Raw genomic sequence first — 22,681 nt, forward strand, 5'->3', positions numbered from 1 at the left:
ACGAACACACAACTGCTGAAACAGAACCAGGCTGCCATCAGAGTGGCTGCCAGAGCTCAGGAGGCTCCTGCTGCCCGCAGACTAGGTGGGGACACCTGCCCTTCCCTGAAGAGCTCTGCTGCAGTAAAAAGCTTGTAAAAGGTGGCCCCTATTTGTGATGAGGTGGGGTCCAGCACTGTCACTGTGTGGTTGTGGCAGCGGTTCTAACCATGCACCTATGTCCTCCCTCCTCGCAGGAAGCCAGGGTGACAGAGGAGACAGGGGTGCAGCAGGTGCAGGGCTGGACGGGCCTGCCGGAGACCAGGGGCTCCAAGGTAGGAGGCCACTGTCATTCACGGGGTTTACATGGGGGAATACTGGGGTTATGAACATGTCTCATTTTCTTAAAAGGAAATGTTGTGGGTTTTTTTCTTTAATCTGGAATTGGACCTAGGGGTGCTTGACCACCAAACCACATCCCCAGCCCTTTTTTATATTTTATTTAGAGGCAGAGTCTCATCAGGGTCTCGCTAAGTTGCCTTAGGGCCTAACTAAGCTGCTGAGGCTGGCTTTGAATTCAAGATCCTCCTGCCTCAGCCTCCCAAGCCACAGGTATCACAGGCTTGGCCACTGTGCCTGGCTTGGCAAGGCATTCTTAGAGGCAAGATTAGGAACTCCCTGAATAACCACTTTAGCATCAGCTGGGGGCTTGTGACCCCCTACATGGGAGGGAGGAAGGGGATGGCCAGTCTGAGGGCAACCTCAGCGACTTAGCAAGAACCTGGGTCAAAGTGAGAAAATAAAAGGGCTGGGAATATAGCTCAGTGGTAAAATGCCCCTGGGTTCAGTCGCTAGTACGGGGGAAAGAGCACTTCACTATGCAGAAGTCCAATCAATCATCACATCTTCCTTATCCGTTTCAGCTAAGTAGGTTTGGTTAAATCCTGTCTAACGAAAGCTATTTAGTATCTATTTTGGTCAAACAGAATTTTCTCCTAATTGACCCACATGTACATTGAATGCGTCCATTTTAATGTTCAAAGTGGACACTCTGATGAGGGAGGCAGTGTTGCTGTCCCCAGCCACAGCCAGCCCCCATGTCCTGAGCCCCTCGCAGCCTCCTAGTGTGGGCATGACAAGCCCTGCAGGGCCGCTAGAGCTGGACACCAGGCTTCTGGACACCTCAGGGGGCAGAGCAGCCGCCACACCCCTCCTCCTCGCACACCCTGTGTCCCTGCACCAGTGTGGCCTTAAGTGTCACACATGTGGCCCGGTGGACAGCACCTGCAAGCAGCACCACAGCACCTGCAGGTGGCTGTCGGGCACCCCCTGCCCCTCAGGCCACCCCAGGCCACCCCAGCCCCTTCCCTGCCACACCCGCTTCCTCGCTCGCTCACCCCAAATCCACTCTTCACATGCACCTGGCAGAGCCTTTCACGCTGGAGCGGGCTGCACCCTCAGGGCCACCTAGACTCCGCCACCTGGCTGACTGTGCCCCACCTCCCCTACACCTGCCCCTCCCACCCACCTGCAGCCCTGCCAGCCTCTTGGCCAGCTGTCCTCCCCTTGGGATGTCGCACAGTTGGGAGATAACCAGTGCAAAAAGGCGGGCTGGTGTGGCCAGCAAATGTGAACTACTGCCTCTCCTCAGGCCCTGTGGCCTCTAATTCCGGCCTCCTTGTCTCCAGGGCCACAGGGTGTGCCTGGCATCAGCAAAGACGGCCGAGATGGTGCTCATGGCGAGCCTGGGCTTCCTGGTGATCCGGGCCTTCCTGGCGCAGTCGGGGCTCAGGGGACTCCAGGGATCTGTGACACCTCAGCCTGTCAAGGAGCCGTGCTGGGAGGGGGCGGAGAAAAGTCAGGTGCCCGGAGCTCGTGAAGGAGAACTTGAGGAAACCAGAAGCGTCGGTGGCAATTTGAGCAAGAGGCTCTGACAGGGTCGCGGCCTGGCTATCAGGAGCAGCGGGCACCACTGGCCTGTCAGCCAGGAGGCCTCGGAGGCTGGCACATGGCCACGGCCTGTCTCTGCAGTATTTACAGGGGCCGTCCACCTGCGACAGCATACCTCAGACACACGCCCTCTGGGAGGACACGAAGCCCACGCCTGGAGGGACGTGAGGTTCTGTGTACAGACCTGCCTACGACCCACAAGCTACAAGACACTCGGCAACTTGTTTACATCACACCCACGTAAAGACCCCGACACGATCCCAATAAAATGACGTATTCAATCTTCAGATCAGTGACAGGTTATGGTATAACAAAACCAGATAATTCCATGTACTGTGTCCCTCTACACAAGTCCATCCGCTTTACCTGCTTTCTTTGTACAAACTCGCGTCTCCAACTGACAGTATTTATTGAAGGTGCCTGTGCCTGTGCTAAGGTCTATCGGATCACCTGTCGTAATAAATAAAGCCACGCACTGGAAACTCCGCTCCAAACATGCAGTTTATTACAAGCAAAGTAATGACTGGCAATATGAAAATGTGGGCATTTAAGCAATCTACCGAGAAAATGTTTTATTTTTTATGGAAAAAAAGTAGCTTTAAAGAAAGTCTCTGGAAATTTTTTGGCAAAAGTTTTAAAATAGTACTGTATTTTGCAATACAGAGTACATGAGACTGGAAATAATTACAAGGGGGAATGATATAACAAATGAAATAAAATTTCCAAACTAGTAGTTAAGAACAATTTACCTTCTTCCAATTGCTAAGGGGGCATTTTTAAAATGTAAATAAAATAAGTAAAAAGCAATGTACCTTTTAAGACTAAAGAAATTAGAAAGGATGTTAATTTTTCAAGTTATCATGTTAAAAAAACATGATGGAATCAGACAGATAATTGAAAAATGACTTACTCATTATCAAGATGTCTTCATCCCCAAAAGGTCTAAGAGGACATTAATGGAGAAGTATTTTGTTCTAGATAAATACTTTTACAAAATGTGCTTCCAAAGTCCCTACTGGAGTCCCATCAACTTGAGCCAGGTCCTTCTCATGTCAGGCGACCAGGGTGGAGCTCCAGGGTGGTGGAACAGGTGCGTGCATCGCAGGAACGGCTGTTTACTCCCAGGGTCCCTGTTCAGTCCGTCACTTGATCTCCATCGCAGGGCTGCTCTGCAGACTGCCCTGTGCAGGACAGGCCACCAAGGAGTCCGGTCTGGTCAGCTTTAGCCTTCTGCCAGTTTTACCGCAAAACACACTCTCAAATTCCTAAAGTCGAGAAGTGATCATTAATGTACTGAATTCTTAAGATGTGAACAGTGCTATCTTCAAAGGCACAAAAGGTCCATAAAAGGAGCTATGTACACTACTTCAAAATACATGGCTTTCAGATGTCACCATTTAAGGGGTGCCTGTGATAGAAACAGGGGTTCACTTTCCCCAATAGTAGTCACCCTGTACGTGTATTCTCATTTAGCTTTTCGAAATCAATTCTCAACATGTCTGACCAAATTGTAAAAGCAGCCACAATGTTTTATTGTGATAAAAGTCACATTAACATACAACGTACTACTTTAACCATCTTGAAGTGTATGGGCAGTGGCATCTACACTGTTCAACAAAGGCAGGCCCTGCCCTCCCACACACTGGTGAGCGTCCAGTGGCCAGGCAGGTGTTAGGTGTGGTCACTGAGATGGCTCTGTACGAGGTATGATGAGGAGCTGTTCCCTGCAAGGGCAGCAGTGGTCCCTGCTCCTGACACCCTGCTGCTCTCCACTCTTCAAAAGGCCCCAATTCTAATGGCCCACCTGGGCACAAGGGCACTCTTAGCCTCACAAAACAGAGCCCTGGAACAGTGCCACAGGCCTCCCGCCTGGACTCCACCGAGCCCATCCTTGCCACAGTTCACAAGAAATACAGGCAACAAGGCATGTTAGTCACCACCATGAATATGCAAAATACAGAATGTGCAGAAATTTACAGAGAACAGGACAAATTATCACCTCTTCAATAAATAAATGGCAAGAAAAAGAGAAAGGGCTTGGAAACTATTTTAGATTAAAATATATTTAAGTGCTGTCAAGCCAATGAATATTTGGATCCCAATTCAAATAAACCAGCTATAAAGACATCTGTGAGCTGACAGGAGGACCTGGGCAGAAACAGTGTCAAGGAATGGCTGTATTCCACAGTGACTGTGACGGGGGGTTACATTTTAAACAGCCCTTTGCTTCTTGGAGAGTCTGTGAGACAGATGTTGGGAACTGCTTTAAAATGACCGAGAGGACGGGAGAATGGGTGAACAAAGTCACGCTGGGAACAGAGTTCCAGGGACTGGGAGTTTATTATTCTATTCTCTCCATTTTTGTGCATATTTGGATTTTTTTAAATATTTATTTTTTAGGTGGACACAATATCTTTATTTTACATTTATGTGGTGCTGAGGATCGAACCCAGTGCCTTGTGCATGCTAGGCGAGTGCTCCACCACTGAGCCACCATTCCAGCCCCCATATTTGGATTTTTTTTTTTTTTGGTGGTGCTGGGGATTGAACTCAGGGCCTTGCAAATGCTAGGAAGGCACTCTACCAACTGAGCTATGTCTGCAACCCCATACTTGGAAACTTGCATTTTATTTTTTTAAAGCATAGCACTCTGTTCAAGTATAGGTTGATTTTATTTGTTCTTTTTAGATATACATGACAGTAGAGTGTATTTTGAAATATCATACATACATAGAGTATAACTTGGCTTCAATTAGAATGGACTTTTTTTTTTTAATTGTAGTTGGACACAATCCCTTTATTTTATTTATTTTATGTGGTGCTGAGGATCGAACCCAGGGCCTCGCACATGCTAGGCGAGTGCTCTGTCATTGAGCCACAACCCAGCCCCAAGATGGTCATGTTTTTTATTGTGGTAAAATATACAGAGTTTCCATTGTGACTATGTGAAGTGTTCTGTGGCGTCAAGAACATTCACCTCATTTTGCAGGGATCACCACTGGCTTTTTCCATCATTCCAGACAGAATCTGTCCTAATTAAACACTAACCTCCACCCCCTGGCACCCACAGTCTACTCCCCACCTCTTCATGGCTCCTGTCCCCAGAGAGCTGCACTCTTTGGTAAGAGGGCACTGTGTTGTAGCAGGTGTCAGACTTCACTCCTAATGGCTGGCCAAGCTTGGGTGTACACAGAACACTTCATTCACCATCACCTGCTGATGGCACTCAGACTGCTCCACTTGAGGCCTCTGGGAGAAGTCCACTGTGGAAGTTCACAGACAGCTGTCAGTTTGGGTTCCATTTCCAATTCTTTCCAGTTTCTACTTGGCAATTTGGGGAGCATATGGTATTCTGTTCAACTTTTTGAGAGGCCACCATACTCTTTTTCCACAGTGGCTGCACTGTTTTGCATTGCCCCCAACAAGGCACAGGGTTCCAATTTTTCCATGTTTTTGCCGCCACTTGTTACTTTCTGCTTATTGATAATAGCCAACCAGATGAAGCTCCTCTTTGATTCTGATGTGCAGTTGTCTAATGATGGAGCAGAATTACTGGCATCCACATGAGCATCTATGGAGAAACGTGTACTCAAGCCTTTTTAAAATTGTGTCTCTTTTTGCTTAATTATAGTAGTTTATATTTAACTCAAGGCCAGGAGGAGAAGCAGCATAGGTGCCCCACTGCCACCAGTTTAGCTTCAGGATCATCTGCAGTAGTTCTAACACTCCACCTAATCATACTCCAAGTGAATTTGACCAAAGCAATCTGTCATTTGCAACTATCACCTACACTCAGAAGCCATATTTGCATATAAATACTCTAATTTTCTCCCAAAACTTCAAGAGGCTTTACAATGCAATTTAAGATGAACCACAAGTTTATTTTTAATTTTTGTGGTGCTGGGGATTGAAACCAGGGCTTGTGCATGTGAGGCAAGCACTCTACCAACTGAGCTATATCCCCAGCCCTAAAAGTTTATTTTTATGAACATGCACTAGTTGTACATATTAATGGGGTTCAGTGTGATATTTGAGGACATGCATTCAGTGTGCACTGATCAAGTCCAGCCTCCCTCTGCCCCCCACCCACTTCCCAATCTCTGGTAATTCCACTTTCAGGTCAAAATTGTTTAGTTTCTATATAGAGAACCTGCAGTACTTGCCTTTCGGAATCTGGGTATTTACTTAACAACCTCCACTGCCATCCATTTTGCTATAAATGACAGGTGTTCATTCTTTTTTATGACTAAATAATACTTCACAGTGTATATAGACCACATTCTCTTTATCCATGCATGTTGATGGGCACCCAGGCTGATTCCAACTCAGCTATGGTGAACAGTGCCACAATAAACATGGGTGTGAAGGTATCTCCTCGATATGCTAATTTCATTTCTTTTGAATATATACCCAGAAGTCAGACAGCGGGATCACATGGTAGATCTATTTTCAAGTTGTTTTCTGAGGGGTTGTAGACTTCGGACTAAATCCAGGGACATTCTACCACTGAATTGCATACCCAGCCTTTTTTTTTTTTTGAGATGGTCTCACTAAGTTGCTGAAGCTGGTCTTGAACTTAGGATCCCCCTGCCTCAGCCTTCTCAACTCACTGATCACATGCATGTGCCACCATGCCCAGCTTATTAGATTTTTTAGGAACCTCCATGCTATTATCCATAGTGGTTGTAACTAATTCACATTTCCAACAGCATATAAAAGTTCTTTTTTCTGCACATCTTGACAGTATTTGTTATTTTTTAATAATAGCCATTCTAACTAAGGTGGGATAGTATCTTATTACAGTTTTGATTTGCATTTCCCTGATAGCTCGTGACATGGAGCATTTTTTCATATATTTCTTGGCCATTTGTATTTCTTCTTTTGAAAAGAAGAAATTTGCCCATTTTTCAGTTGAATCACTTTCTGTTAAGTTTCTTGAGTTCCTTGCATATTCTGCTATTAACCCTGTCGGATGAAGAGCTGGACATATTCCATCCTGTAGGCTGCCTCTTTACCTGTTGACTGTTTCGGATGAGAGATGGGGGCCAAGTCTGATCTCCTCCATGTGGTGGCCAGTGTCCCCAGCACTGTTTGTTGAGGAAGATGTCCTTGCTCCAATGCATAACTTTGGCACTGTTAAGATTCAGCTGGCTGCACATGGGTGGGTTCTCTTCTGGGTTCTGTTATGCTCCACTGGTCCATGAGTTTGTTTTTATGCCAGTACTATGTGGCTTTGCTTACTGTGGCTCTGCAGCGTGTCTTGAAACCAGGCATTGGGATGCCTCCAATCAACCACATTTTCTGTAAGCCTGCATCTAAAGCGAAATATAAACTGTTTGTCTATATTTGTCCAGGTAGAATTTATCTTTTAAAATAATTACATGAGAGTCAAAAAGAAGGAAATACTGATTTCTCACATAAGAAAGTACTTTGAGAGATTTTCTTAGTCATTTTCTCCCAGTGATGAGGCCTGCATCCTGGAGTGGGCAGGGTGGTTATGCTGTACTTCAGCTGGGCTCTGGAAGGCCCCTGGACCAGCAGGCCCGGAGCCAAGTGTGAAGGAGTAAAACGAGCAGCATGCTCCAGTTTGTAAGCTGTGGATTACCGGCACAATCAGCATCTATTCAGCTGAGTTTTAAAGGATTTATATGATTTATCAAAATATTTTGAGATGATGTCTGACCAAAGTAAACATTCATATTAGATTTGCAACTATAATTCTGATGATAAAAACTATTCCTTAGAGGGGGAAAAAAAAAGATGGTTCTAAGTATATCTTGGAAAATATACCAGGAAGTTACTAAGAGAAAGAAAAGTGTGAAATCTGTGTCCAGAGTTAAAGGTGAAGGGTTAAAAGAAACAAAGAAGGATACCTCAAAGTGAACAAAGAACCCACTCAGAGGAAGCAGGACAGCAGGCACTTGTATGTACCTGATAACGTTGAGTAGACATTCAGCAAATGCCCAGGACTCAGTGGCTTTGACAAATCCAATCAGGGGAAATGTCCACACTGGTCTGGAAACAGGTCTGACAGAAGAGAATGGCAGAAGAGGTGTGACTCTCGCTCATGTCAGCCTGAGCTGGCACAGTGGCAGCCCTGCACTCTCAGCTACTCAGGAGGCTGAGGCAGGAAGACTGCTTGAGCTCAGGAGTTCAAGGTCAGCCTGGGCAACATGCAAAGGCCAGTCTGATAAACATGTAGAACTCCACAGAGAGAATGCACACTGTCTGATCATCAATGCGACTGTCTTAAATCGATTACATTAAGAGGTCGCACTGGAAGTCTCAACAGACTTTTAAAATCACTCTTTTATACAGAGCCACTTTACTGAGCACAATATGATAAATAAACGTGAGAAACAAGTAAGACAGAAACAGCTGGGCACAGTGGCACGCCTGCAATCCCAGCGACTCACGAAGAGCAGGCAGGAGAATCCCAAGCTCCAGGCCAGCCCAGGTGACATAGGGAGACCCTGTCTCAAATGAAAAGGCTTGGGATGTAGCTCAGTGGGAGAGCGTCTCCCTACCATGTAGGAGGCCCTGGGATCAATCCCTGGTACCTGGGAGGAAAACAAAGATCCCACATATGTGGAAAATTAGAAATCTACTTCCAGAGAATTCATACACTGAAGAGGTAAACAAAAATTACTCAAGAGACTGTATGTGTATAGTCTCAAGTAATTTTATATATCTATAATTATATACAGATTACTCCAACCTATAGGACATTTTTGAAAGAGCACTGAAACAGAAATTTGCTTTAAATGCATTAATTAGAAAGCAAGATTGAAAACAAATGAAGCAGACTTTCAACTTGAGACACCAAAAAAAAAAAAAGGGAAAATCAGACATAAGGCTTTTAAATAATAAAAAGCAAATTATCACAGGAAAAAACATCACTCCTAATGCCACACAAAAGGTCAATAGAGTGAAGGAACAAGACCAGAACTGGCTCTGCATGTAGGAAGGCCCAGAGCCCAGCCACAGCAAGCATGCAGAACAGGCGCAGACGGAGGGGCTCGGAAGGCAAAGGCACGGCAGGCTCACTCAGGAGGACGCAGAGCACAGTGGCACTTTTCCCAAGATGCTTTATTTTTACAACAGGTCACAACACAGCTTTGATTCATTCTGCCATGCAGAAGCTGGGGGTGTGTGTGTGGCAGCTGAGGACTCTCCTTGTAGCATGTTCAAAGAGCATATTCAAATCCGCATGATATAGACATTCAAGTAGCTAGCTCCCAGAAGAGCCAGGCAAGTGTGACCCCATCTTCTGGCTTCCATGTTGCTGCATGTGCCAACCCTGCTCCTACAAAGACATTTCAAAACTTGCAGTAGTTAAGTCACGCAGTATCCAAATCATTAAACTTGAGTGTGGCCCACAGCCAACAGCCACAGGAATGGCCCTGACAGCAGCATCAGCTGAGGCAAGAGCTGTCGGCCACTTCATCTGTCTGCCTTCCTGAGCACAGATGTGTGCTGCTGGCCTGCTCCTCCACTTGGGGGAGTTGTGGCTCTGGATTTGCTCCATGGGCTCCAGATGGGCCCCTGGACTTCCTTGAAAGCAGCAGCAGCTGTGTGGGTGCCGCCTTCCCCTGGCATCCAGCACAGGGGTAGTTCACAGCAACCCCATGACCTGGGGGTGGCACACGCTGGTTGAGTATTACTTATCTGGTTTGGGTCTCTTGCAGAAGGGACTTTATGTGGGCAAGATCATAAAGGATGTACTTAAATGATACACATACTCCATCGTTCACATAATTAAAGGTCTGTCCACGAGGATGGCACCTAGGAGGGTGCAAAGTGAGAGGAGTTTCAGCTGACCAGGGGCTTGACAAGCAGTGCTGTCAGGTGGACACTGTTAGCAGCACACAGACCCTCAGGAGGCTCTGCAAGGTGAGATGGTGTTCAGCAGGACCAGGCACAGGTCTCTGCAAGGAGGGTCTCCTTGTTCTGTGCCCACCAAGACAGCAACTCATCCCGTGGCCTGGGAGTGGAAGGCCAGGGTCCTGACTGGAGAATCTGCAGCAGGGGCTCTGGGCTTGCGGAGACATGGGCCATGTAGTAGGGGAGGCAGCCCACTGACCACAGAGACCAATGGGTGCTGCACACTGAAAGGGAGACTCTCTGCTCCCTTGGCTGCTCTAGTCCTGGGCCCCAGGCAAGCCAAGGACACCCCATCAATGAGAAGTCAGGGAGAAGAGAAGGCAGGCCCAGAGAGGAAGCCAACACCTACTTCTAAACCAATGTCTTAGAAGTGGGTGCTGAAAGCAAAGGGGTGTCTGTAAGGCCAGCCATGGGCCCATCTCTGGCTGAACAGCATAGGGAACAGCCGTCAGGCTGCTGGGAGTAGGTCTGGGGACAGGAAGAGGGTACAGACTGTACCTTTGAGGTGGCAACAAAGGAAGGCAAAGAAACAGGCAAGTGCTGACAGGGGACAATGGGAGAAGCAGAAGCCATCCACAGGGGAAGTGGGAGGAAGGGAAGTGGCAGCCCCAGGTGGCCAGAGGGAGAAAGCAGGTAAGGTGTGGCCTCGGTGACAAAGGGAGGTGGAGAGGAAGCAGAGCTGCCGCGGAAACAGGAAGAAAGAGGGCTGAGGGGAGGGGGGCGATGGCCTCTGCCAGGAATCTAGACCCGCCTTTCACCACCACTGTCACCAGCCGAGGACTCTGACTGGGGAAAAGCCATGAGGATTCTGGTGGAACAGGGCACCAATGCTCGCTGGTGTTAAACCTTCCGACTGTGACCACAGTGTTCTGGCTACATAAGGTGACACCCCTCTTCTGGAAAGGCACACAGTGAAGTGTGGGGTGTGGGAGGCGTGGTGTCTTGACTCAGCATCCAACCATTCAGAAAGCCACAGAGACTGGAGAGAGAACATGGGGCGCAGGGCGAGTGGGGGCTCTGGGAGACCTGGGCAGGTACATGTGGGGCTCTTTGTACTGTTCTTGGGATTTTCCTGTACATTTGAAATTACACCATAACTAAAGATTACCATAAGTGGTACAAATCCAGAAGGTGGGGCACTACAGATAACTGGCCTGATGTCTTCAAAACCTCAATGCCGTGATAGACAACCGTGGGTGCAGTGGAACTGCTGTAGCTTACAGACTGAAAAACACAATCAAATGCAACATATAATCCATGGCTGGATGCTGGACTGGGGGGAAAAACACAGCTACAAAGGCGGTTTTAAGAATAGTTTGGAGGGCTATGGTTGTGGTTCGGTGGTAGAGTGCTTGCCTAGCATGCCTGAGGACCTGGGTTCAATCCTCAGTACCACATAAAAATAAAGATATTATGTCCACCTAAAAACTAAAAAGTAAATATTTTGAACAACAAAAAAAGAGAATAGTTTGGAGCTGGGTGTAATGGCACAAAGCCTGCAGTGGGAGGCTGAGGAAGGAGGATCACAACTTCATCACCAGCCTCAGTAACTTAGTGAGACCCTGTCTCAAAATAAAAAGGGCTGGGGATGTTGCTCAGTGGCAGAGCACCACTGGGTTCAATCCCGGGTACCAAAAACCATAACTATTTTGGGAAAATGTGAATAGGGACTGCATATCCAAGCAAATGAGCGTTGCCATCAGCTCTGTGGGCCGATAACGGCTCAGGTCATGGGGGTGATGGGGGTGGTGGGGGTGGGGGTGGCTACCTTTGAGTTGTGTGTAGAAATATTTCAAGATGAAGGTTCATGTTTGTAATTATCTCTGAATGGTGTGTGTGGAGTAAATACGTTTGTGTTAACGGCTACGATGAGGAGGTGGGCGCACAGGCATTCGTCATGCTACATGAGCTCATCGAGCTAACACAAAGGGAATCCCCATCTGTGCCCCAGACTCACTTAGCAACATCTCCTGGACACTCTACCTGGGGCCTTCCAGGCACTGAACACTCAGCAGGTCCAGGCCAGACGCTGAGCCCACCCACACCATCTCCCCCCACCACTGGATGAAGCCAGGCCAGGCATTCCTGACAGGCTTCCCAGGGCAGCAGGAGCCCAGGCTGAGCCCACCTCTCCCCAGAGCACCTCGGTGGCCTCCTAGCAGTCTGTGCTCCTTCCCACCCACCCCACCCCTTCTGGAGCACCAAGTGATGATTGTAAAATGTCATGTCCCTCCCAGACCTAAAGCCTTCCAGGGGCTCCTGAGACCTCAGAATACCCAGGCCCACCAGGCCCTGGCCTGCCTGCCACATGCTCAGGACCCCAATGTGGCTGCAGGCAACACTCTTAACCACAGTGTGTGACCCTGCCCAAAGACCCAGAGATCCACAGCTCCCTGGCTCAGGGCTTCCCGCTCCTCCTTGGCATCTGCATGCATACAGATGCCGTCGGTGACCACCCAATCTAAAGAAGCCCTCTGCTATTACACTGGCCCACAGTAGGGGTGGGCCACAGCAGGGCTCCCACCCATGGCAGGACCCAACACTGTCCACAGGTGCAGGTGTTGAAGTCCCCCTCCTTGCCAGTAGGTGGGTGCTGTTTTATGCAAGGCACCCCAGAATCTGGAGCAGGTACCTGGTTATAGTGGGAAAGACTCGTTGAGTGAAGTGTGTACTAAGATAACTTAGAAAACCCACTTAGAACTCTCGTTACTGCAACTGTAAGAACAAAAGTATGCATGCAGGTAAGAGGAGCAGCTACCGTGGAAGTGAGCCAGTGCCTGAGCTAGGCTGGCCAGCAACCCAGACTGACCGCCTCCCACCTGTTCTATGTGACCCAGAAGCAACCCACACATTCAACAGGACTCCACTACAGAAGTATCCAGAAAACATATTATACAAAATATAATATCCATAAGTTCGCAATCTAGTCTTTGATTATACAGTTAAAAAATGTTTTATTCCCCAAATTATAAACATATTCATTGTATTTGAATTACATCAATAAGTGACTACAAATAGGTACACAGAGGCAAACACTAAGTCATTTTAAAAAATATTAAAGCTTTATTTTATTGAAACAAACCAACAGTCTACCACTAACAAATAATGTTAAAAAGCAACATTATCAATAACCATAAATGATCCAATTAGAATAAATTTGACATAATATTGCTTTAAAATGCAATTAAATGTATTGTCAAAGTAAGGGACTCACAAAATTAGCTAATTTGCATGGTGTAAATGTCACGTGGTCACAGACCAGGAAAAGGAAAATAACAGGCCCTGCTGCGAGGCCCAGAGAGGTAGCCCAGCTCAGTGCAGCTTGGCCATGGGCGGGAGCCCTTTCTGAGAAGGTTCCAGGTTTGCCGCACCCATCTTAGCCCCGCCTCCAAGCAGACTCCTGCTGGGTCAACAGCAGCAACTGCCCAACAGCTTGGGAGAGATAAAATCAGGATGCTGAGGGTTTATGTACTGCACTGCCTGGTCACTCCTGGGAGGACAGAGCCAGGTGCTGACCAACAGAATTCCGAGGCTAGCACCCCACATTGAGGTCCCCCAAGGCACAGCTCAAACCAACTATTGAGTGCCCCTTCTCCCTCTGCAGCCCCAGGGGCTGACTGAACTCACTCCAACCAGGCATTCGGTTCCAGCAGAACCGAGCAGGCTCACCAGCCATCACAGCCTACAGCTGCACAGATGGGGCCCAGGCAGCCAGCAGCCCCCCAGGAAGCCAGGAGTGTAGGGCAAACCCTGGTTCCCCTGGTCACCCTCTGCCCTATGGAAGTAACTGAGGCCCAAGCCACTTATGGGACACCCATTTCTGCCTTTCTGCTCTGCTCTTGTGCTACTCTGCTTTCATCCCCTTCACCAGGCTTTCTGAGGGCAGAAATCATGCCCCATGAGCCCCTCAGACCACTGTGCAGTGCACGGTGCGCAGCAGTGCTCACCCTGCTATCGGACAACGGGCACGGCATCCCACAGATGAATCTAGGCTGGATCATTACTTTAGTAAATGAAAAGTTACATCATTAATGAGCAGAGCTTCGTTCATATCGGACTTGGTATGTGACAATAGATTCCAGGAAACAAAGGGCAGTTTGAGATTTCCTTGGAAAAAGAGGACAAATTGGAACACTGATAAGTAAACTTACAAAATCCTAAAAATCTACCTGGCCTACTTAAACACTGACCTTTTTAAGAGAGTCCCCATGTCTTTCCTGAATGTACTTCAGGAATGCTGTGGTCCACTGGAGAGTCGTTGCCTTATCCGTCTCCGCGTTGCAGAACGGAACTAAAAGATTCAGCTCATCACAGCAAATGCGGATTCTGCGCCTGCAGGCAAAACCCAGAGGAGTCAGCTGGCAAAGCAGCAAGCAACGGGAAGTTCGTCATCTTGCTAAAAGGAGCCAGAGCTCCCGGAGCTGGCCTCCGAGTGCTGCAGAGGCACCCTGCGCCCCAGGAAGCCCCGGGAAAGCCTGCACTACTGTGCTGCCACACTCCCGAATAGAGGCTGCTGCACCCATGACACCCTAGCGGAGTCCAGTCCCGGCACAGTTTTCTGCTCACTTAATTATGATCAAGTCTTTGGAGGAGATAACATCCCTTTTGTAGGCGAGAAACTCCAGAGAAAAGATAAAGAACTTGCAGCAGTTTGATAAACTCCTAAGGTCCAAGTCTCTAGACCAGAGATGGCATCAAATTTCCTAACCCTGGAAGCAAAACTGTGTGCGCTTTCTCCAGGCAGATCACTCCTCTGGTCAGGACTATTACACCCTGCTGTCCATGAGCCAAGAGACACGATGGGAACGTGGAGTGCCAGACACCTTGAGGGGCCCTGACAAATGAATCAGACTGCGCTGTCAGTCTCCTGAAACCTCACCCTTTTTAGAGAGAATTTAAATCATAGCTTGAGTCTTACTATTACATAGTTTTTAACCTTTATTTCTTACATCTAGCAAAGTCCTAAGTGAGGTGACACTGGGCACTCAGCAATGTGGCAATCACCAGGCACTGGAACACCTGTGCACTAGAATTGTACTAATAACTGCACCAGAGGAAAGAGCAGGCATGCACCAGCCACTCCCTGTCTTCCAGGCACAGGGCCAAGAACTCTTCAGCCATCTGCTCATTTAATTCTAATCAAGTCTATGCAGTAGATAACATTCCTTTTATAGGTGAGAAACTCCAGAGAAGAGATAAAGAACTTGTAGCAGGTCGGTAAACTTCCAAGTGCTGCAGTGAAAATTCACACTTTCAAACTGTCGCAGGCATTAGAAAAATGTTCTTAAACAAATGTCCAGGCAGGCAGAGTGCAGAGGCCCTTCACAACCCACAGCAAGTTCAGGGAGGTCCCTCAGTGTGTGCACACATGTGCAAGGGAGGGATCAAGTCAGCTTCAACACATCCCTTCAAGAAGCAATGGATTGAGCCAGCGCCGTGGCGCACACCTGTAATCCCAGCAGCTTGGGAAGCTGAGGCTGGGGAGGATCGCAAGTTCAAAGACAGCCTCAGCAAAAGCAAGGTACTAAGCAATTCAGTGACAACCTGTCTCTACAAAATACAAAACAGGGTTGGGGATGTGGCTCAGTGATCAAGTGCCCCTGAGTTCAATCCCTGGCACCTGCCCCACCCCGCCTCCTGCAAAAAAAAAAAACAACAACCAACTGCCCTAGACTGACATTCAGGACCTCAGCTTTAAGGCTGATATCTGTCTCATTCAATGTTATTTATTTCCTAATCCTAAAACAAAACTGGTACACAGTAATTAATTATGATTAGGGAAACACTGAAGAAACCCCCTATAACAGAGAAAAATTAACCACCTTGATTCTATGTAGAACACAAACAAAACCCTCAGTAAGACCATTTAAATAGCAGTTTAAACCTCCTCCTTCCCCAACATTCTTAAAAGAACCAAACAAAATGCAAAACTAAGCCGCCTACTGTGCCAAGAGTGGGCCTGCCTGGCTGCTCTGCTCAGAAGGGCCTGCTGACGAGGCTGGCCCTCAGCTGGTGTCCAGGATCTAATGGACAGACAAGATGTGGCCTGAAGCACCTACCCTCTACTCATGAGATGGTTTACCCTGAGCACCTGCGTCCCTGGGAGGACTCCATGTGCTGGGCAGGGCATGCGGGATCCCCAACAAAACCACTGTGTCTGATGACCTCTCCTGCTAGGCAACCTCGCTGTGTGGCCCACACCCGCTGGGGAAGTGCGGGCACCCAGTGTGCACTGGGAGGGACCTGGGAAGCTCACACCTGGTCTCCCCAGTCTTCTCCCAGGTACCTGAATCCCTTCCTTAGAGTGAGTCGCAGCCCTGAGTATGCCAGTGAATCACTGAACCTGGGCTGATCCTGGGGACCCTGATCAGAGCAAAACAAAATCAATGTGACCCCTGCTCCTGCCCTCCCTCAGGACAGTCCTAGAGAACTGTGTATGTCGACCTGACCGCCAACCGCACACATACCTCCTGTCTCGCTCCATCCGGTTGTGCCTCTCGCGACGCTGAGACCTTCCTCCCTGGGGCCCGCTCTGGGCCTGCTCCCCCAGGTTAGACTGCGAGGACTCCGAGGACTGCCAGGCACCCTGTGCAGCAGTGGAGCCTTCACCCACATTCTGAATCTCTCCAAGGGCCCGCCGTTCTACACTTGTGTCCAACTGACGAATTCTACTCCGATTCCTCTTATTTATTGCTTGTTTACATAGCGCTTCTTCTTTGCAAAAGAAGGAAAAAGTGGTATTTTAATTTTTTATTCTTCTTAACTTGTACCTGTTAAGCTGAATATATTTTTTGGCATTTTCAAACCAAGATATAAACACTATTGCATATGCAGCAATCTGAGCCATAAGAAGCTGAGGCAGCAGAGAGTCCACATACACTGGCACTGAGCTCCAAGCCCACACTGCATGCAAAACTGAAGCATGAGTCTACCATGGAATACAATACTGCTCCAAGTGTTAACATGACCAAAGCAGCCTTGTCAAACCTTTTCTTTTTTTGCAGTACTGGACACTGAACCCAGGGACACACTATTCCTGAGCCACATCCCCAGCCCTTTTTATTTTGAGGCACAGTCTCACTAAGTTGTTGAGGCTGGCCTCAAACTTGTAATCCTCCTGCATCAATCACGTGAATCACAGGATGACATGCATGTGCCACCAAGCCCAGCAAAAATTCCCCTAATCAAGTGTTGCTATCTATGAATACCAAAATCAAGACGCTGTTCCCTTTTTCTGAAATCAGAATAGAAAAGAAAGCTAGAAATATTTTCTACAAAAAAGGTTTTCTTTACATATAATTATTCTGACAACTGGTATTTTAACTGCAGTACTCAGAGGAGAAGAAAGGTGGGTTAGGTGGGTTAAGATTAAACGTCGTCACCCTGCAGTGACTCTTCACACAAAAGGCACAGTAAATGGCATCACAGCCTTCATGTTACATGCTTCGGCATGTGCTGCACAAAGATGTCGGGGTCCCATCAAACCAGGAGCAGGAATCCACTTAGCAGGGGTGGTGACCTATAGTCCCATACACTACACAAAGCCAAGTGAAGGATCTGTCACACAAATTTCCTGATGGTGGAACATTTTAAGGGGGATATTCCAAAGCTTTGGTGGTAACTCCTTCCTTAACCTAGCCATCAGCACAGGACCATTCCAATGTTCATCTTTACTCCTTACAAATGTCACTATGCGCTGTTGCATACAATGTCCTAACACGGAAAAGGACAGGGAGAAAGCAGCAGCACTCTTCCCCATCCTGCCTGCTTAGTCATGAAAACATAGCAGAGCAGTACTAGCCTCCTGAGTCACATGAGAAATAATTCTCTTCGAAGAGGAAGGAGCTGAGAGCATTTAAGGATACCAACTATGCCTTCTGCAATGTACTCCTTTCCCAGTCTTTCTGACCCTTATGGCTTCTGGCTCCTAGCCAGTCCCTGCCCACCTATAGTGTCCTGCTGGGAGCCATTAGCCAAGTAGGTATGACAATTTCCTTGCCAGCGTACCCCATGTTGCTGACATGTTGCAGCGACATTGAATGTAGGTGACCTTGCTCAAGGACCAAGGCAGATTAGGGTGTTCCCGGTTTTAAGATAATCGTGTTTAGGGCGTTCCCAGTTTAGGTTCCAGGTTTAAGGTTTAAGATTATTCCTGCTGGGAATAGGGCGTATCCTGCTGCCTGAGTTCCCCTTGAGTTCTCACGGGATTCAGACAGTATATTTTGGAGATAGAAGCCCAGTGGAGGTGGATTTGGGCAGAGAACGTGGATTTCCCCAGAACGTGATTGTAGATGGCTGGTGTGAGTTCGGGAATAAAGAGTTGCTGTTTGAATCTACAAGGTGTGTGGTGGCTCGTGATTTTGTGCCCAGCCAGACTGCGGCAGTGTCCTCCTATTACACACCTCAAAGGTTTCAGAAGGTTTCAGACTCCTGCTCACAGTGTATGAAACAAAAATAATCTGTAAAATGCTTTCAGTAATGAAGATAATGAATAAGTCTGTCATTTTACTGTTAAAGTCCTCAACAGAGTTCTCCACACTAAGGTCAATCACAATGTTCGAAACTCAGAACAACATTCAAAGTGAGAAGATAGGGGGGGCCCCACAGATTGTCCCCAGGGTATGCAATCAGCTCCCTCCCTCCCACAGCTGGAAGAGCCTACTGTTTTATCACTTACCTCCCACTTTAATCCAAACCTGCTCAGGCAAAGCTTTATTTCTGCTACCTAAAGTCTGTTTTGTGGACTCAATCTCTTGTTGGTAACAGAAGGAAAATGCTCGGGGTAGTCCAATGTCCTGGTGCTTGGCAGCTTCCAATATAGAACATGAGTTGCTAGAACTCTGAAAAAATGAAACAACAGGAGTCTTAGGAACATGGGACTTAACCTGCCCTTCACTGCACAAGCAAAACGCACATAGCAGAGCACCCTCAAGTCACGGGCATGCCACTTGAATCTGTTTCACTGAGGATTTTCACACAGCCCCAAACCACATAAACGTTCTCCATTTTAAAAAGTTATTAAGTTCTATGAAAGGCAAAACAGTTCTTGAAACCTAAATCTGCCTGTTTATTACAAGAGGGCTGGTCATCTTCCCACCTGCGTCTGTGAAAGGCTGGGATTTCCACCAGTGGAGCAGGCACTTGTGAACAGTGGATAGGTGAACTGCAAAGCAGTAGTTGCTGCAGCGGTTTTATTTTTCACTAATGTTGTACATTTGTTTTGTTGCTGATGAAGAGGAACATTCATTAATTCAGATGGATGTCGAATAAGAGTTACCAAACTGCCAAGACAAAAGAAAGCCCAGAAACCTGAGAATAAATGGCAGAAAGACTCCAGAAATATGAAGTTCACCCATTCGCCCACTAATGAGTCACGTTTACTCTGGTTGGGAGCGGGATCCCTGCTCTGCAGCACCCTCACACAACCACCAACTAGTGCTAGCTCCTTCTGGAAGGAGTGTCTGTGCCTGACATCAATCTGTCAGCCAAAGATGGGCTAGAGGGGTCCAACCACAGCCTTGGAACAAAGGAAAACAGAACTGTCACTCTTTTCCACAGCCACCCCTGAAGGTGGGTCACCAAGTGGGCGGCATGCTGCTGTGGCTCTGTCTTGCAGCTGCAAGCTCTGAATGGCTCTGCACATGCCCTATCAGAATCAGCTCTCTGGAAGGCAGAAAGGCTTTTCTAGGAAGAAAGCCCAAGGCCACCTGTGTCCTAGTCCCAACTCTTCCAGGTGCCACCTGGAACTGTGACTTCAGCGCCTGCACAGAGAGGGCCTTTCAGGTCACCCCACACATGGGTCTGCCTGCTCTTTGCTGGAGACAGTGTCAGAGCAGGATGGTGGCTTTTATACGAGGACACCAAGACTTGGTGGTGGGCCAGGTCCCTTCTCCCCTCCACCCAGGGCCAACTGTAGTCCCGCTGACACACACTCCCCTCTACCCAAACCCTGCGTGTGGCCAGGCTGACCCCTGGTGCGTGTGTGGTGGGGGCTGAGCCCTCTCCTCCACCCAGACAGAAGGTGAGCTGGGGGTCCCTTCCGGCACCCCGCAGGTGGCGGGACTGCGCCCGCGCCTCTCCACCCAGCCCCACAGGCGGAGCGGCGGACCCCCACCCCGTCTCCACCCAGTCCCCGCAGGCGGCCCGACGCCCTGCACGCACTTGTTGAGCGCCACGCCGGGCTCGGGGGGCTCGGGGCCGCGCGGCGCTGGCGGTGGCTCAGCCGGGATGCTGTTGAAGCGGTCCTCCAGGCGGACGCGCACGGCAGGCTTGGCCCGGGCCTCGGGCGCGCCCTCGGGCCCCGCGGCGCCCGCGCTCTCCTTGGCCGCGCCGTCGGCCCGCGCCCGCGCCCCGTCCGCGCCGCCCGGCGTCTTCTCGGCCGCGCCCGCCTCGCCCAGCAGCATCATGCGCAGCTCCTGGAAGTCGACGTGGCCCAGGCAGGGCGCGTCGGCCGCCAGCGGCGGGCAGAGCACCGGGTACAAGGGCGGCGCCGGGGCCAGCGCGCCCGCCGCGCCCGCGCCCGGGCCGGCCAGCAGCGCCGAGCCGAGGCGCGCCTCGAGCTCGCCGTCGGCCGCCTCCATGTGCGAGTAGAGGATGTGCTGCAGCTGCGTGTACTCCACCTCCGTCATCTCCACCAGGCTCAGGTCCGTGGTCGTGAAGCTCAGCCCCGACTCGCCCAGCGCCGCGTCCCCGCCGCCCGCGCCCTCGGGGCCCGCCTCGCCGCCCGCCGCGCCCGCCTCAGGCGGCGGCTCCCGCGGCCCGGGGCCCGACATGCCGGCGCGGCGCGGCCCAACGGCGGGGCGCGGGCGCGGGGGCGGCGAGGCGGGGACGCGGCCCGAGCAGGACGCCGCGCCGGCCACCGCGGGCGCGCCGTTGGGGGAGGGAAACCGCTGAGCACCGCGCAGCGCGCCTGCGCCGCCCCGCCCCGCAACGGTAACCCCACCCCCTCAGGGCCACGCCCCTCCGTTACCCGCCGCCCGCCGCGCCCCGGCCCAACCGCCCCCCGCGACGGGCCGGCCGCGTGCGCGCGGGACGCGGCCACGCCCCCGCTCGGCCACGCCCCGCTTTCCGCCGGCCACGCCCCCGCTCCCGCCGCGCCGGAAGGATGCCGCGAAGCCTCACTCCCAGCCATGCGAAGTCCCGGCTGGCTTCGCCTGGCTGCTCCCTGGCCACGCTACTTCCCAGCTACTCCCAGTCCGGTGCCTGGCCACGCCCCTCGAGAGCGCCGAATCTGGGCACTTTGCATACACAGTATCATCCAGTTTGCGCTCATTTTAAGAAACTCATTTGCAGGCTCAAAATAATTACAGTGTAGAACCCCCATCTCAGTGGTATAGGAATTAGGACATTTAGAGGCCTGGGACCACGCAGGCTCTGAACCTTGCGCTCATGCAATCACAGTTTGGAATGCCTTTTTTTTTTTAAACCGTCCCTTTTTTTTTTTTTTTTTGTGGTACCAGGGATTGAACTCAGGGGCACTCGGCCACTGAGCCACAACCCCAATCCTATTTTATATTTAATTTAGAGACAGGGGCTCATAGAGTTGCTTAGCATCTCGCCTTTGCTGAGGCTGGCTTTGAACTCGGATCCTCCTGCCTCAGCCTCCTGAGCCGCTGGGATTACAGGCGTGCCCACAGAGCCCGGCTTTTTTTTTTTTTTTTTTAAATAAATGTAACATTATACTACACTTGCAGTTTTATAATTTGCTTTTCTTTTTTTCCCACCTAACATATCCCCAGTGGGAAAATGATGGACTCCCAATAAAGGCTATCAGGACAACTGGTAACTCATTTTCAGAATTTTTAGATTATTCTTGTTTGTTTGCGGTACTGGGATTCAAACCCAAGGCCTCATGTACGCTAAGTACTTTACCACTGAGCTATATTACTCAGCCCTTTTTATTTTTTATTTTGAGACAAGGCCTTATTAACTTGCCCAGGCTGGCCTGGAACTTGTGATTCCCCTGCCTCAGTACCCACCAAATAGCTGGGATTAAAGGCATGTGCCAGTACTCATCCCCCTTAGTTTAGAGCATATACTTCACACCTAACATAAAAATTAGTTTCAGATGATTGCAGTAACAACTTTTTCAATCAGAATTATGAAATCATTAGCTATACAGCATGATATTTTAAATTCTTTGAGGCAGAAGATTGTAAGCATGACCACACATGCACAGACACGCCCTGGGGATCTTGTTACAAAGCAGATTCTGATTCTGGGTTGGACCCTTAACCCTGTGTTTTTAGCTGGTGCTGGTGTGCTCAAAAGAGGAAAAATTGGGCTGGGTTTGTGGCTCAAAGGTAGAGTACTTGCCTAGCATGTGTGAGGCCCCGGGTTCAATCCGCAGCCACACATATAAGTAAATAAAGGTATTATGTCCATCTGCAACTAAAAATTTTTTTAAGAAAAAGAAGAGAAAAAAATCGAGGTCAGTTCCAATTTGGCTTTATTGGAAAAAAACACTACGGACTCCTACAGATTCTTTCTGTTTCTTGTTTTGGGATGGGAGTTTTGAAAGCTCTCTTATTTAGATATAAAACATGAGAACAATCTGGATTTATTGGGGCTTGCCTAGAAATAAAATATAGAGAAGGCTGGGGTTGTGGCTAATTGGCAGAATGCTCGCCTAGCACGTGCAAAGCTCTAGGTTCGATCCTCAGCACCACATAGAAATAAATAAAATAAACGTATTGTGTCCAACTACAACTAAAAAATATATATTAAAACAATATATAAAGAGAATACTGAACATGCTTGTATAAACCCCAATATGGCTCTGCCTTTGGGAAGGTAGCCCTCTGGAGGTAAGAACCCTACTTGAGCTGGCCAAGGATTTGAGCAGAATACTAGGAAGCAGGGGAAAGAC

The 22,681-nt window shown here is 49.1% G+C and overlaps 2 protein-coding genes across 7 annotated transcripts in view; one reads left to right on the forward strand and one right to left on the reverse strand.

The window, feature by feature from the left end:
- Positions 1–2,419, forward strand: part of Col9a3 (collagen type IX alpha 3 chain) — a 20,992-nt gene extending 18,573 nt beyond the window's left edge. The window contains exons 31-32 of the mRNA XM_071609070.1: positions 237–314; positions 1,668–2,419. Of these exons, the coding sequence (XP_071465171.1) occupies positions 237–314; positions 1,668–1,858 (269 nt within the window). The 3' untranslated portion in view covers positions 1,859–2,419. The remainder of the gene's footprint in view (positions 1–236; positions 315–1,667) is intronic.
- On the reverse strand, positions 2,413–20,585 carry Tcfl5 (transcription factor like 5). Of its 6 annotated transcripts, none has more exons than XM_071609073.1 (7): positions 19,975–20,585; positions 18,911–19,094; positions 18,491–18,653; positions 16,281–16,527; positions 14,004–14,145; positions 10,922–11,037; positions 3,057–3,194 (listed from the first exon to the last, which is right to left on the reverse strand). In XM_071609073.1, the coding sequence occupies exons 1-7, from the start codon at positions 20,583–20,585 to the stop codon at positions 3,152–3,154; spliced, it is 1,506 nt and encodes a 501-aa protein (XP_071465174.1). In that variant the 3' UTR covers positions 3,057–3,151. The 6 variants fall into 6 exon arrangements, with proteins under 6 accessions (XP_027810122.2, XP_027810121.2, XP_071465174.1 ...); XM_071609071.1 differs by lacking the exon at positions 3,057–3,194 and adding an exon at positions 9,083–9,235; XM_071609072.1 differs by lacking the exon at positions 3,057–3,194 and adding an exon at positions 9,084–9,235 and having other exon boundaries at positions 16,281–16,524.
- Positions 20,586–22,681: the final 2,096 nt, after the last annotated feature.

The sequence above is a fragment of the Marmota flaviventris genome, chromosome 2 (genome assembly GCF_047511675.1).
Source record: "Marmota flaviventris isolate mMarFla1 chromosome 2, mMarFla1.hap1, whole genome shotgun sequence".
Classification (NCBI taxonomy): domain Eukaryota; kingdom Metazoa; phylum Chordata; class Mammalia; order Rodentia; family Sciuridae; genus Marmota; species Marmota flaviventris.